Genomic DNA, 14,448 nt, shown 5'->3' with positions numbered 1-14,448 from the left:
TCTCCAAGGTGTGCGGGTACAGGGCTGCGCGTCACTGTTGGAAGAGCCTTGGGCTGGGGAAGGTGGACGCAGGAAGGGGTTTATCAGAACGGTAGGCCCAGGCATGCCGGGCCAGGCTCCCGCTCCCAGAGACTAGTTCCAAGACCTTCTTAAGGAAATGGTACTCCCCAGCTTTTTAATTTGTTAAATAATGGAAGGACGAGTTAGAGCCTGGTCCATGAACCCACATGGCCATGACAACAGCCAGTTGTGAACTGAGGTTAGAAATGTTACCGATCTCTGCCTTGCTTTACAGCAGACAGAGCGTCGCGTGGACGACACACAAGCACAGGTGAAGAAAACACCCTCGCTTCTTGATGCTCTTGTGTTCTCGCAGGGGATTCATATTGACAACGAAGGCAACGATTCCTGTGAAAATTTTATTAGCGGTCAACACTTCCTTCACATTCACCACTGCTGAAAAGCAGGGTCTCTCACCTTCCTGCACATCCTACTTTAACCCAAGTCATAGTCAATTTTAGGCACAAAGGTTTTCATTTTCTCTCAAAATCAAGTTTTAACTGCTTGAGGTTACTACTACAGCAAGCAGATTTTGTTGAAGGACACGTTGAATAGTTTTCACCCTCTGTTAGCACAGATTAATATACTTTCTTAAATAAAGTTAGAAATTTTTGGTTTTAAAATTGGTTTCCATCACAAAACAACAGTAAGACATGGTACACCTTTAAGTCCGATCCTAGTGAGTCCGGAGCTGCCTGACGCCTGTGTGGCCCTCTGTCAGCACAGGCTCTGTGTCCGCGTCCAGAACCACATTCGGACTCTGTCCCCACACGTCCTCTGTGCCAGCAGCGTGCCAGGCAGCTCTGCAGGGGCCAGGACTCAAGGCTGTAATAGTTGTTTTTCATATTATGCACGATAAACTGTGGCACAATAATCATTATATAACAACTGTTCAGCAAAAATAAAACAAAAAACTATATTTTACTACATTTGATTATCGTACAAAAATATGCAAATTTTCTATTTTAAAACAGTATTAATAGTACCTAATCATTTTTAAACTTGCAAGTTAACCAAAAAAAATTACTAAAAGGGTTGAAATAAATGTGAGAGGGAAGAAGAAAGCTATAAAGAAGTAAATGCTCAATCCAAAAAAACAGTAACAAATTCAGAACGATTTGTAATAATAAAAAAAGCAGCCTAATGAAAAAGGAAGAAGAATTATTACACTTCCAGTGGCAGGATATGCTGTGGGGTTTTCAGGGGACCGGAGCTGGTTTCCAATCAAGGACTTTAAAACGTTTAATGGCAACAGTGCTATTTATATAAACTAAGAAAGCCCTTACTTTCTAGACAAGTTGGCAAAACACTGGGTTTATCCACACGATGGGTTTGCTAAGACTGCATAGGAACTTCTGTCCCTGTAAGTCCAGAGACATTATCCAACCATTTTTAAAAGGCAAATAATTCAAATAGAAACATCTATTTGTTACATATAAAGGTAAAACACACTGTTTTGAAAAAACTTGTTTTAGAAAAGGACATAAGCTAACTAGATACTTTACTATAAACGTTTTTTAAAAAGCTTAAGATGGCAGTTTAAGAAACTCTAAATAACAGCCACATTGAAGACATCCATCTTTTACACAGAATTGAGGGGTGTCGGGGAGGCTGTGACCAGCATGGCCACAGTAAGCTCCAGCTCTGGCCCGCAGCTTTGGCTCGGCTCTTGTGACACAACCTGAAAACGGATATTTGAGACGAGAGCACACCTCTGTCTGCGCCTCGGAACACCTGTCACAGGTTGGGTGGGGCGGGCGCTCTCACCATTTGTTACAGTGGCAGTATTTTGAGAGAAGTCCGTTGTTACTCTCCTGTCCTCCCTTCCTAAGCACTAAGCACTCAGGTGACCTGACTCAAGACCTCATCACTGATTTCCAAGGGAAAGTGCCCCCGGGAGTGCTCCCCACTGGACTCTGACGGGGCCTCTACTTTGAGGGTGGGTGTCAGTGATGCTGCCGCACCGACCCGGACCCTGCTTCAGACCCGCTGTGTTCGGTGACTTTCAGAGGGATGTGTGCCTCTGGGGACTCCTGGCTGTCGGTATGATGCTGAGTGTGACCAGCCTCTTTCCAATGTGCAGTGGGACTTTGACACCCTAATTTAAAAAACAAATTCTGTTTTACTCTGTGTTCTTCATATCTTAATATTAATGTCAAAGGCACTTCTAAATTTAATTATCTATATAGCAAATGCTTTTAAAGTCAGCAGTGCATATCATTTTAAAGTTAGTCCTAAGGAAACTCATGATTTTAAAACACAGTGATCTACGGTCCCAAAGTGATCTAAAATAAATTACAGTGTGAGAACACACAACTCTCAGGTGAGCTCAACTAGAGATAATAGAAAGTGACCAGAAAAATACACAAATACCTACTAACGCCCACTGGGGGTTTACTGGATGCTTCGTGAAAATATACTAAACACTAATTTCTTAACTCTCCTGATGTCTGCTTCTCTGGGCTGCTAATCCAACTGAGGATCAGGGAACCTTTAGGAGGTGGCTGGAAAAATGGATGTAGACAAGATAAATGTCGCAGACAAAACCTGATTAGTTTGATCACAGTAATAAGATCCTGGGGATGTCTGCCTGCAAATGATCTAAAAATGAGCCAGACCTAGAATGATAGAAAGAGGACATAAATAACAAAAGTTATACCTATCTCTTAAAAATATTGTGAAGGAAGCATAATTCAACATGTTTTAAAGTATTAGTGCAAATTTCAACTGTTATTCTTATGTATAGAACGATTAGAGCTTCAAACGCCTCGGCCAGCAGTTTTACTTCAGAGGAGAAGGTCTCTCGCGCCCTCAGAACGTTCAGAAAGCCACTCCGCCTCAGTCTTCATTTGCTAGTGTCTCAGTAGATAACCATATTTTGGCCCCACTTAAAAACTTGCCTAGCGGTGTCCCTGAAATGCTCCGTCTGCACAGATTGCCCACTGGGGAAAAGGGGAACGAGGAGGAGAGGAAGTCCGGTGTCCCCGGGGCGTCGTGCGGGCCACCAGCGCGGAAGTACAGCCTGCTCTGGACCAGCTCGGGGCAGGGGGCTTCCAGGGGGCTGCCCTGGGGCTGCCGCAGCGCCCTGCTCAGAACGTCCACCTCGTCCGCCAGCAGGGAGACCTTGTGGAAGGCCGTGATGAAGCCCCCGCGCTGGATCTGGGCCTCGGGGACCCAGCGGAAGTAGCAGAGTTTCCACAGTTTGATGTGCATTCCGGAGAGAAGCGGCAGAATCACCCCGTGCAGGTCGGCCGGCTTGGAGAACCACTCTCGGAAGTACTGCTCCGCACCCCTGTCCTGGCTGTCGCTCTGCTCGGGGGGGTCTGGCTTTACTTTTAATATTAATGAATTTCTCCTGGGAAGTAACTCTTGGTCACTGATGATTCCATTCTTTAAGGAAGCTGGCATTCCTCTTAGTGTGGAGCTGTAGCTTTTCTGTACAGAAGAGAGATTTTAGCATTATTTTCCTGGAGCTTCCCTTTTTAGAAAGACAGTAGAAGTATAATGGTAAATATAAACTCGAAATTAGGAAAAACTGGTAGAATTTCAACCTTAAAGAATATTTTGTTCCTTCCCTGGTAATACTTATTCCAATCCTCCTCCACTGGAGCTTAACACTTTTAGGCCTTGACTCTGCCTAGGCCGTAGCCTGCATGGGGGCGGGGGGAGATATATTCTATCCATTATAGGCAGACCTCAGAGATACAGTGGGTTCGGTTCCAGACACCGGAGTAAAGCGTGTATCGCAATAAAGCAAGACACATGAATTTTTTGGTTTCCCAGTGCATACGTAAATTACGTTTCCAATATACTGTAATCTATTAAGTGTGCAATAGCATTATGTCTAAAAAAAACTATATACATACCTTAATTTAAGCACTTTGTTGCTAAAAAATGCGAACCATCATCTGAGCCCTCAGCGAGTTGTAATCTTTTTTCAATAGCAATGTCAAAGATCACTGATCACAGATCACCATCACTAATACAATAATAATGAAAAAACTTGAAATATTGTGAGAATTACCAAAATGTGGCACAGAGACACAAAGTGAGCAAACACTGCTGGAAATATGGCACCGACAGACGAACTCAACACAGGGTTTGCACAAACCTTCGATTTGTAAAAAATGCAGTATCTGCAAAGTGCAATAAAGCAAGTGCAGTAAAACGAGGTCTGCCTATAATTTGCTGAAGTGTGAATTTCTAAGATTTCTGGTCAGAAAAAAGCTAGACCTGCTGATTCTAGAACAGGCTGAGTGGACGGGCTTCAGGAGCAGGGCCCTGGGTGCAGGGCTGCAACTGCTGACTCTTGAGATGACGACCAGGGCTGTGTGGGCCTCAGACAGCAAGACGAAAAGTCGGGGCGGGGTCATCTGAGTGAGAAAGTGAATGACTCCTCCAAACCTGCACTGGCAATGCTGTCATGGGAAGTGACTGGACTTTTAATACTCTGTTCTGAAAAAGATGTTTTTGGTTACGTGTGAGCAAATACAAGGTTTTTACTGTTAGTGCATTTCTGTAATTTACCTTTGTCCGTTTAAAAGACTTCACAGAACCGTTTTGTACACAAGGCGTGCTCTTTCCAATGTAAAAGGGGTTGTGGAAAAGGGTGCGATCCTTTGCTGTAAACTGAAGAGACCAGTCCCAAACTGAGGGGAATTTTAAACCCTTTTCATCACCCAGTTGGATATTTTTGCTTATAGCAAATTCCTGCAGAATAAAATATTTGAACATTTGTGAAAAGATGCCAAACTAAGATTTTCTCATAGTAAATTCATTTCTGACGGTCATTCATCATCATACAAACGAACTTTTCTGAACGAGAGCGACTCCAATCCCACTGGAGCCGCATGCTCCGCTTCCCGAGAACAGACATTGCTGGCGCCTCGCACGGAGGAGCGCGCGGAGCCCTGCGCCGAGAGGGGAGCTGGGCCCCTGGGCAGTGAGTGTGTTGGTGAGCATGACTCGTGAATGGAGTTCTCCCTGGTGCCATGGCCTGAATAAATCCATCTCCTTATACATCCACACCCCCAATCCTGAACAACGCATTCCTTCAGGATGCTCTGCATGATGCTTCAGCTCACAGAATGTCTGCTCTACTGCTGATTTGATGGAGCAGTTTCATGGATGAGGAATCCAGGCTCAGCACCTTCCCAGACCCGGGCCTGAGGATCCCACAGCTCACTGTGAGGGCAGCCCCCCTTCCTACAAAGTCTTCCTGAAGGCCCACGAGAGCTGTCCTTTCTGTCTCTCTCAGTGGTCACTGCAGCATTTGTTGGCTATACCCATTGCTCCAGATGTGGGTGAGACACAACTTATGGTTCCGGAAGGTTCCACCAGGGGCAACCAGAAGCTATAGATAGTTTCAAGTTTGGCTTGAGACCCTCCTTACTCATGGTTCTTCCTCTCAGTCAAGGAATTGGGACTAGAAACCAATGGTCCTAACGTAAAAGTGACTGCCACGCGGCATGAGGGTCTGAGCACATCCAGTAAGCAGCGCCCAGAGAGAACCGCAGTTGCGTCACGCCTACATTTCCTCTCTCAAATCCTTCTCCACGGGACTCCTGAAGAAAAATAATTTGCTTTGTACAACTTATATTCTACTGACCTAGGAAACAAATGTCCTCAAACAGGATCTTATCCATTACCCATTCAGACAGCCCAAATGTGAAAATATAAATACAAAAAGCACGACATTTACAGCACTTAAAATGATTTACATCTTTCAATTGGCTTATTATGAACAAGAAACATCAGAGAGAAATACATAAAACGCTCACTGATAAAAATGATACAAGTTCAAGTTCCTGGATTTTTAACCAACTTTAAATAATTCCTTCAGAAATTACCGCTTAAAATGGTAGCTAAGACAGTTTAAACACACAGCTAACTGTACTTCTACGCTATCTCAATAAAGCAGTTCGCGCCGGCCACGGCGGGCGCCACTCACCGTGCTCTGCTGCACGCGCTGGTGCGGGGAGTTGAAGAGGAAGGTGCCGAACAGGGCCACACGGGTGCTGTCGTGCAGCACCGCCAGGTAGGTCTCGGAGAACTCGAAAGCCGCCGGGCACTGCTCCTGCAGCTGCCACGTGGCGTCCAGGAACAGCAGGAACACGGGAGCCTGGTGGACACACGTTGAAACGGGATTACTCAACGCTGCCCTTCAGTGTCTACATCTATTTCCAAACCTCTTGCTGATATGAAGAAAGAGATTAATAAGAAAACAGCGAGGCCTCAGCACTTGGCTCTGAAGCTGAGCGAAGGGTATGTGAGCACATTAGACGGCCGTGTCTAACCTAAGAACCAGGCTGGCCTGAGACGCATCACAGCCCTCCTCTGCCCGCCAAGTCCACCAAGCTGAAGTGGCAAAGTCGACAGACGGGCAGGACGTGGCCACGTGAATGGGGGACAGTGAAATACGTGTTTCACGTGTTCCAGCTGATCCTGGAAACAATTCTTTAGAACATTTAAAACAAAACAAAAAACCAAAAAAACCCCAAGACCAAGAAACAACTCTTTGGTGGACCCTGCAGACTCAGCATCCAGAAACCTTCCCGGAGCTTCAGAAAACAGCTGGCGTGGCCTCGGGGTCACGTGGTACACCCCCAAGTACAGCAGCTTACGACAGCTACTGTGACAGCTACTGCATCCTGCCCAGTGCTTCCCCGAGTCCTAGCGTTTCAGAAGTGAAGCATTCACTGTTGAGGTTTCCTCAGATGACAGAGACTGTTTTACACGAGACAGCACGAGTCAAAGTGTGCTCTCGGGAGCCACCCTGACCACAAGACACCTGCAGGGCCTGTCACAGCTCCACTAGGACCCCAGGCAGCCACCAACCCCGCAGCTCTTACAAAGATGCCCCCTCAACTTGCCATTCTTAACGTACGTGCCCCATTTTAAGAAACTATGATATTCCAAACCTGATTTTTCAAAATATCTAACGTGCTTGTTGTCTGCTTGCAGAAGAGTTAATGCAGCGTTTCTTCAAGCAGTTTTCAACTTAGAGAAATTCAACAGGCAATTTTTTAAGACTTTTATCTATATAGTTACGAGAATCTTCATAAGTACCTCAACTTGGACTCTAATCCATGAGTCAGTCTTGGCCCAAGAAGCTAAGATGTACTGAAGGCAATATTTAAAAAGTCTCCTCATCTCTTTACGGATGGAGCATCTCTTCATGTAACGAAAGGTTTTATCCTGTGCACACTGAAGGACTGATAATAGGCATGAAGGTTTTGTTACCTCTTTCTCTGATCTCTTTAAGTGGCTGCATCTGTCCAGGAATGGATATCCTGCCATGACCCACTCTTTCTGTATCAGACTCTGAAATCCAGTGATTGTCCTAAAATAGGGATCCAGCATCACTTGAACAAGAGAAGCTACAATACAGCTCAAGTCTCTTCCCTCCTCCTCTGTCAATAAGATGGAAAGAAAATGATTAGTACGTAGAAAAATGCTAAGAGAGAAAGGAAGGAAAGGCAAAGTATATACTTCAGTGTTCTGTGCCTGGGCGGCCTTCAAAATCACCCATGTTACGAAATTTCATTCAGGCCCAGCCACTCTAAAATATTACAAACTTTTAGATCAACTAAAGTAATGTTTAATGAGGAGATGGCCTTTTATCTATGAATGTTTTCCAGATAATTAGAAGCATATCCCTCACACTTTTTACATTTACATGATTTGTGGTAGAAATCTTTCCAGAGTCCATTCTATTTCTGTGCCAAGGATATTAAATATCATGCAATCTTTCTACTGACAGCTTCATATGGTGACTCAGAGGTGAATGAGAGAAATGGAATTGTCCACCATCATCCAAAATGGTGGCAAATATTTCCCTCCCATCTTTTGTAGCTTCCTTTTTAATGAGGCCAGTAATTCTCTGATATCAAAGCCAGTCAAAGAAATCAGAAGAAAACTATCAAATAATATCCCTTATGATTAGATGTAAAAGTCATCAACAAAGTATAAGCAAGCAAAATTATCTCAGGAATGCAAGAATTTATCCTAAGAATGAAACGTTGGTTTAACATCTGACAAAGTAACACACCGTAATAAAAAAATAAAGGACAAAAATAACACAATCATCTCATTAGATGAATAAAAAGCATCTGTGTGATGAAAATCCAACATTCATTCTGGATAAAAACTCTTAGCAAACTAGGAATAGAAGGGAATATCAACCCGATAAGAGGAATCTACAAAAACCTACAACTAACATCATTCTTATTAGTGAAAGCCTGGATGCTTTCCTCCTAAGATGGGCAACAAGACAAGGACGTTTGCTCTTGTCACTTCTACTGCACATTGTCCTGGAAGCTTACACAGGGAAGTTAGGCAGGAAAAAGAAATCAAAGGCATCCAGATTGGAGAGGAAAAAGCAATAACTGTGTCTGCAGGCAACACATGTATGTACGTAAAAAAACCCCTAAGGAATCCACAAAGGACTACTAGAACTAATGAATGAGTTTAGTAAGGTTGCAGGAATTCTATACACAATCACAATGAGTACACAAAAAACTTGAAAATGAAATTAAGAAAACAACTGTATTCACAATAGCATCAAAAATAAAATATTTACAGGGAGATTTAACAAAATAAGTGCCAGAGTTGTACACTAAAAACTTATAAAACACTGCTGACATGACATGAAAGAAAACCCAAATAAATGGAGAGACATTCATTTCATGGATTGGCTGATTGAATATTGTTAAGATGGCATTCTCCCCAATCTATAGGTTCAACATATTCCTATCAAAATCCCAATAGGATTTTTTGCTGATCCTAGAAGTTATACAGAAATGCAAAGGACCTAGAATAACCAAAACAATTTGAAAACAAAGTTGGAGGACTTACATGTCCTAATTTCAAAACATACTCTAAAGCTACAGCACTCAAGATAATGTGGTACTGGCGTACGGACAGACAAAGATCAATGGAATAAAACTGAGAGTCCAAAAATAAAGAGCCAGTCAGCAGACCTTTGCCAAGGCATGTCAATAGAGAAAGAACAGTCTTGTCAATAAATGGTGCTGGGACAATTCAATAAACACACATGCAAAAAAAATGAATATAGACGTTTACCTCACATCATACACAAAAATTCATTCAAAGTGAATCATAGGCCTAAATGTAAGAGCTAAAACTATAAAATGCTTACAGAATAAAACATGGGAGAAAGTCTTCATAACCTTGAATTAGGCAAACAGTTCTTACATATAACACCAAAGATGTGATTCATAAAAGAAAAAATTGGATAAATTAGACTTCATCAAAATTTCAAAATTTGTGCTTCAAAAGTCATCAAGAAAGTGAAAAGACAAACCACAGACTAGGAGAAAATATTTGCAAATCTTATAAAGATACAAAGAACCTGTATCTAGAATTGTAAAGAATTCTTTGAACTCAATGATAAAACAACCTAACTGAAGAATAGACAAAAGATTTGGTATTTCACCAAAGTCAATATATGAACGGCCAATCAGCACATGATATGCATTAGGGAAATGCACATAAAAATTGCAATGAACTCCCACTTCACACTTACTAGAATGACTACATTCCTAACAGCAGACGATGAAGTGCAGAAACAAACCCTCACACACTGCTGAGGGGAAGGGGAATCGGGTATGGTCACTTTAGAACACACTGTGGCAGTTTCTTACAAAGCTGAACATAAATGTACCATAAACTCAACAATTCTACTTCTAGGTATCTACCCAAAATAAAGAAAAACATATGTCCCCACAAAGACTTTTATGTGAATGTTAAAAGCAGCATAATTCATAACAGCCAGAAAGTGGAAGCAATCCAAATGTCCACCAACAAGTAAATGGATAAATAAAATGTGGTATTTACAACAATGGTACACTACTCAGAAATAAAAAGGAGCAAACTGCTGAGACATGCTACATGAACGAACTTCAAAAACATGTATGTGAGCTGAAAGAAGCCAGAGACAAAAGACCACATACTACATGATTCCATTTATATGAAACATCCAGAAAAAGCAAATCTAGAGAGACAGAAAGCAGATTAGTGGTTGCCCGGGGTTGGGACACAAGGAATCTTTTCGGGGTGAGAGAAAATTTCTAAAACTGGACTCTGTTTACTAAAAATTATTGAATTGCACATTCAGAACAGGTGCATTTTATAGTATGTACACTATACCTCAATAAACTGTTTAGAAAACACATTCTAAAATAAAGTGTTAGTAAAATGCAGGCTCAGTATCTCTTCTGAGGCATTTTACATGGCAACAAATGCATGAAGAAGCGTGCTAAGTAGGGTTCCGGAACAGGATGAGAACACCACTGGCTGCGAGAGGTGCGGGTTCTCAATGGCTGGCTCTCCATGTGTCTGTGAATTACATACGCGCTGCCGGCATGAGCTAAGGATTACTGGAAACAGTGACTTACTCTTCTTCTTTTCCCCCTAAGGCTTGTCTTGTCACTTTACTTTGTTAAAGTCAGTTGAATTTGACAGTTGGTAAAAATACTTCTGTAAGCTTCAGTAGCACAGCATATTCATGAACTATGCATGAATATATTATAAAATCAGGTAGCTTGTGGTTTATTAAACTTTATCCGTAAGCTTAAAAATGCTATTAGCTGTAAAGTTATTTAATATACAATTATTCTTTGCTTAACTGAAAGATTTTTTTTTTATTGACATCTATTCCTACCAAACACTAGACAAAATTCACATTGCTGGCTACTCAGTTCAGTCCATTTCTTGATACCAAACTGTTTCTTTAAAGTCACAATCTAGCATGAGCCAGAGGCATTTCAGCTAAAATTTGTATGAATCAGAAAGATAGCAAGATTAGAGAGAAAGGATGCTCTGCCGAGATTAATACTCTGTCTGAATCCAATGAGGGCTGTGACCCACCCTTGCCATAATACAGGAAGGCAGATTTAACACAGGGCAGAAAGTCTTGACTCCTTTCTGTTCTTCTGTCTGAGGTCTTTGTGCCACTGTTTAATAATGTGCGGGATCTGTAGTGTATCTATCTGGTGGCATGCAGTAAGTAGGAGATGGCTAAGATGCATGTAATTACTTGGGTGTGGATCCCCAGTCAAGATGGCTGGCCGGGGGACCAGTGTTGTCAGTAATGAATTACCTTGTAAGACTACAGACAGACGCTTGCTTTCCAGCATATACACAAGTTCTGCTGAATGTTTAAGGAATGCCCTGGAAAGAGAAACAGAAAAATACTGTTAAAGACCAAATTTCCACTACGAATATATTTTTTAAAGTACGTGAAGTCAAGCAAATCTGATCTTTCACGATACGTGTTTATATTCTCTATAACCTTTTGGAATTTCTTCAGTATTTATACGATTCATCAACAGAGTACAGTTTGATTTTTATATCAGGGAAATTCATTAACCTTTGTTGATTTACATGACATTCTTGACATCACCGAACTACAGAGACGGGGAAGAGATCAGTGGTTCCCAGGGGATGGGGATGGAGATGCTGGGGCTGGGGGTGGGAGCCTTGGTGACGGAGCAGCTCTGCATCCTGACTGTGCTGGTGGTCACGTAAATCTGCACATGTTAAAACTGCACAGAAACACACATGAGAGCACGTGTAAACTGGGGAGACTGGATAAGAACTGTAGTTTGTACTACTGTCGGTTTCCCGGTTTGATAACCATAGTCTAGTTATGTGAGCCGTTACCACTGGGGGAGCTGGTGAGGAGTGCATGGTCCTGTAATATTTTTGCACCTCCTGTGACTCGATAATTATTTCAGAATAATAAGTTAAGAAAAAAGGAAAGCAGTTGTACAAACCTTACATATTCTAACCACCGTGTATTTTCCAGTGAAGACAGCCATTTCTCTTCAGTTTCTTCAAATGGTTCTGTAATTAATATAATTATACATATGTAATTATACACACACACTCACATATATATAGGCATATAACACTTTTGGCTTCTTAAGCTTACTTTTCATGATCAAATTGAGAGCTAGGTGATACATCAGTTTTTAACATTTAAAAGCTGGCTTTAAGAAAGTCATGCATTTGCATTTAGTCATAAAAACATTTAAGAAGGCACGTCACAATTCTGTAAGAAACAAAACAAAGCGTTCCCCAGGCCTCCATCTCCTCCCCTGTGGCTCTCCCAGGGAAATCTTGGAGAGTCTGCCCGCCTCCACCCCCTAAGCAAGCGCTACAGACCCCGGCCCCCTCCTCAGCTTCCTCACCGCAGGCCTGCCCCTCCCTCCCTCCCTCCCTGCTGCCAGCGCCCGGTTCTCATGGCCTTGGTGGCTGACCCCTGCAGGAAATGGGGCAGCTTCCTGGCGGGGCCTGTCCTGGCCTGTCTCGAGGTGCCCCTCGCCTCACGCTTCAGCCACATGCTGCTCACGGGACGGCTGAAAGACACAGTCACTGTGTTTCTTAAGCACACCCCCTCCCAGCTCTCCTTCCAGGCCGGCGCCAGTCCTGCCGCCCCGTGACAAGGGGCTCTCTCTGTGCACACTTCACACCAAAGGTGCTTTCAAGTGAGTCATCCCTCCAGGGTACATCGAAAGCACCCCAGAAGCATTTGCTCTAACAGACATATGGGAACTCTGAGGCTGCACAGATTATAACATGGCTTTGTTTGAAATTCATGTCAAGTCACGTATCTCAAAATATAACTGAATATGTTAAGGTCTTCATAAGTTTGTCTGTGAGGTAGTAGGCTGTTCTACTGAGCAGACACTTTTACAGAAGCATCCTACCAGACCTTTCATGATCTGAAAGTGATTTAATTGGTACACTTTTCCTACAAAACTGAAAGCAGCTTAAACTTCATTTTCTAAGAGCTTCTGACATTCTCATACAATAATAATTTGTACAAATATTTCAACGAGCCTCTACTTAAATATATACCTATTTCTAAATTTTTAAGTAATGTCACTTTTCCTGACATGCCTCATACAATGCCTCATATAATCACCCATTCATTATTTACATATATGTAAAATAGAAATGAAGTTACCATTAACACACAGTTGCTTAAGTTTTACAAAAGCCGCCTGTATTTCTTGGATATTGGGCAAGGTCTTATCCAAATCTGATTTGTAGACATCACTTCTCTGTGGATGACTTTTAGTTATGGCATTACAAATCCTAATAAAGACAAAATCCTTGAGTCACTACTCATTCATGTATTCAACACACATTTTTTGAGTGCTTGCTGTGAGCCCAGGCACTGCTCTGAGGGCTGGGGACAGAGAGAGGGACATGCAGTCTGTGCTCTCGGTGGGGGGAGGGGGGGTAGAGGAGAGATGACAGGCCGTGGTGAACGCCGAGGGTGATGGAACGGAGTGGATGCAGGCTAGCTCGAGTCACATGGTGAGAAAACGCTCCTCCGTGACGATGATACCGGAGCTGAAGCCCTAATGGCCAGGGGCTATGCAAAGACGGGGGACAGTGTTCCAGGCAGAGGAGCTGCTAGTGCAAAGGTCCTGTGGTAGAACAGAAGCCTGGCTGTTGGACAAACATAGCGAGGGCCAGTGGGGCGATGATGACGTGTCTGAGGGAAAAAGGGTGGAGATGAGGTTGGACGACAAAGACAATCTGTCCTAGTTACGAAGAACAGAATAGCTGAAAAAACAAAGGGAATTAAAGTAATTCTTCGCTTAATAAGTTAAATAATTAAAACTGCCACTGGTTCTAAGGTTTTCTAGTTAACAGTGTTGCAGCCTTGCCTTTCACAGCTACACTCCTGACGGAGCACTTAATCTGCGACATGTCCACAAGGCAGGACAAGGTAGGACAGAACGGACATTAATCACTAACGTTGTTAAAGTGAAATTTAAATCCACGAGAGAATACAAACCTATGGGACTGCAGTCACCCTCTCCAGAAAACTGAAAGGTCATTTGAGGGTCACTTGATAGTTACTTGCTTCAGCAAATGTGGCTGTCAGTTATGGCACTGTGGAAAAAACGGACGACCTGGCTGTCCCAATAACAGACTGTGATACACAATTTCTGAGGCTCTCTGAACCTGCTTTCTAAGATCTTTTCCTTTGTTCCTCATTTATTGGACAAGTATTGAATAAATATTCAATTGCAGGTATTTCCTGGGTGCTGAATATAGCTGAACAATGGTGTGCAAAACAGACACAGTTCTGTCACCGCATGGTCTCGTAAGGACAGGCAGTAATCAAACTGTAACACACACGTACAATGAGGAACTGAAATAAGTGTTAAGAAGAAAATTAGAGCGATATAGCGAATGTGTAACTTGAGGCCAGATCTAATTTGGGAGACAGGGGAAGGCTTATCTTAAGGAAGTGACGTCTGAATGCAGGTGCAGAAAACGAGTGAGTACCGAGTGATGGGTGTGTGTGTGTGTGTGTGTGTGTGTGTGTGTGGTGGGGTGTGT

General features: G+C 42.8%; 1 protein-coding gene across 10 annotated transcripts in view; it reads right to left on the bottom strand.

Annotated features, from left to right (window-relative positions):
* Positions 1–405: 405 nt before the first annotated feature.
* Positions 406–14,448, bottom strand: part of MTMR10 (myotubularin related protein 10) — a 45,182-nt gene continuing 31,139 nt past the window's right edge. For 8 of the 10 annotated variants that reach the window (XM_082386034.1, XM_082386038.1, XM_082386035.1 and 5 more), the window contains 7 exons: positions 13,055–13,185; positions 11,859–11,928; positions 11,183–11,253; positions 7,303–7,472; positions 6,011–6,181; positions 4,588–4,770; positions 406–3,495 (listed from right to left, as the gene is read on the bottom strand). In XM_082386034.1, coding sequence (XP_082242160.1) covers positions 2,899–3,495; positions 4,588–4,770; positions 6,011–6,181; positions 7,303–7,472; positions 11,183–11,253; positions 11,859–11,928; positions 13,055–13,185 — 1,393 coding nt within the window. In that variant the 3' untranslated portion in view covers positions 406–2,898. Of the gene's footprint in view, positions 3,496–3,926; positions 4,040–4,587; positions 4,771–6,010; positions 6,182–7,302; positions 7,473–11,182; positions 11,254–11,858; positions 11,929–13,054; positions 13,186–14,448 lie in introns of all 10 variants that reach the window. The other 2 variants (XR_014242798.1, XM_082386036.1) reach the window with 2 other exon arrangements.

Source organism: Balaenoptera borealis (genome assembly GCF_965194805.1).
Source record: "Balaenoptera borealis genome assembly, chromosome: 3".
NCBI classification, from domain to species: domain Eukaryota; kingdom Metazoa; phylum Chordata; class Mammalia; order Artiodactyla; family Balaenopteridae; genus Balaenoptera; species Balaenoptera borealis.
This window is presented reverse-complemented; position numbering and strand designations above follow the sequence as displayed.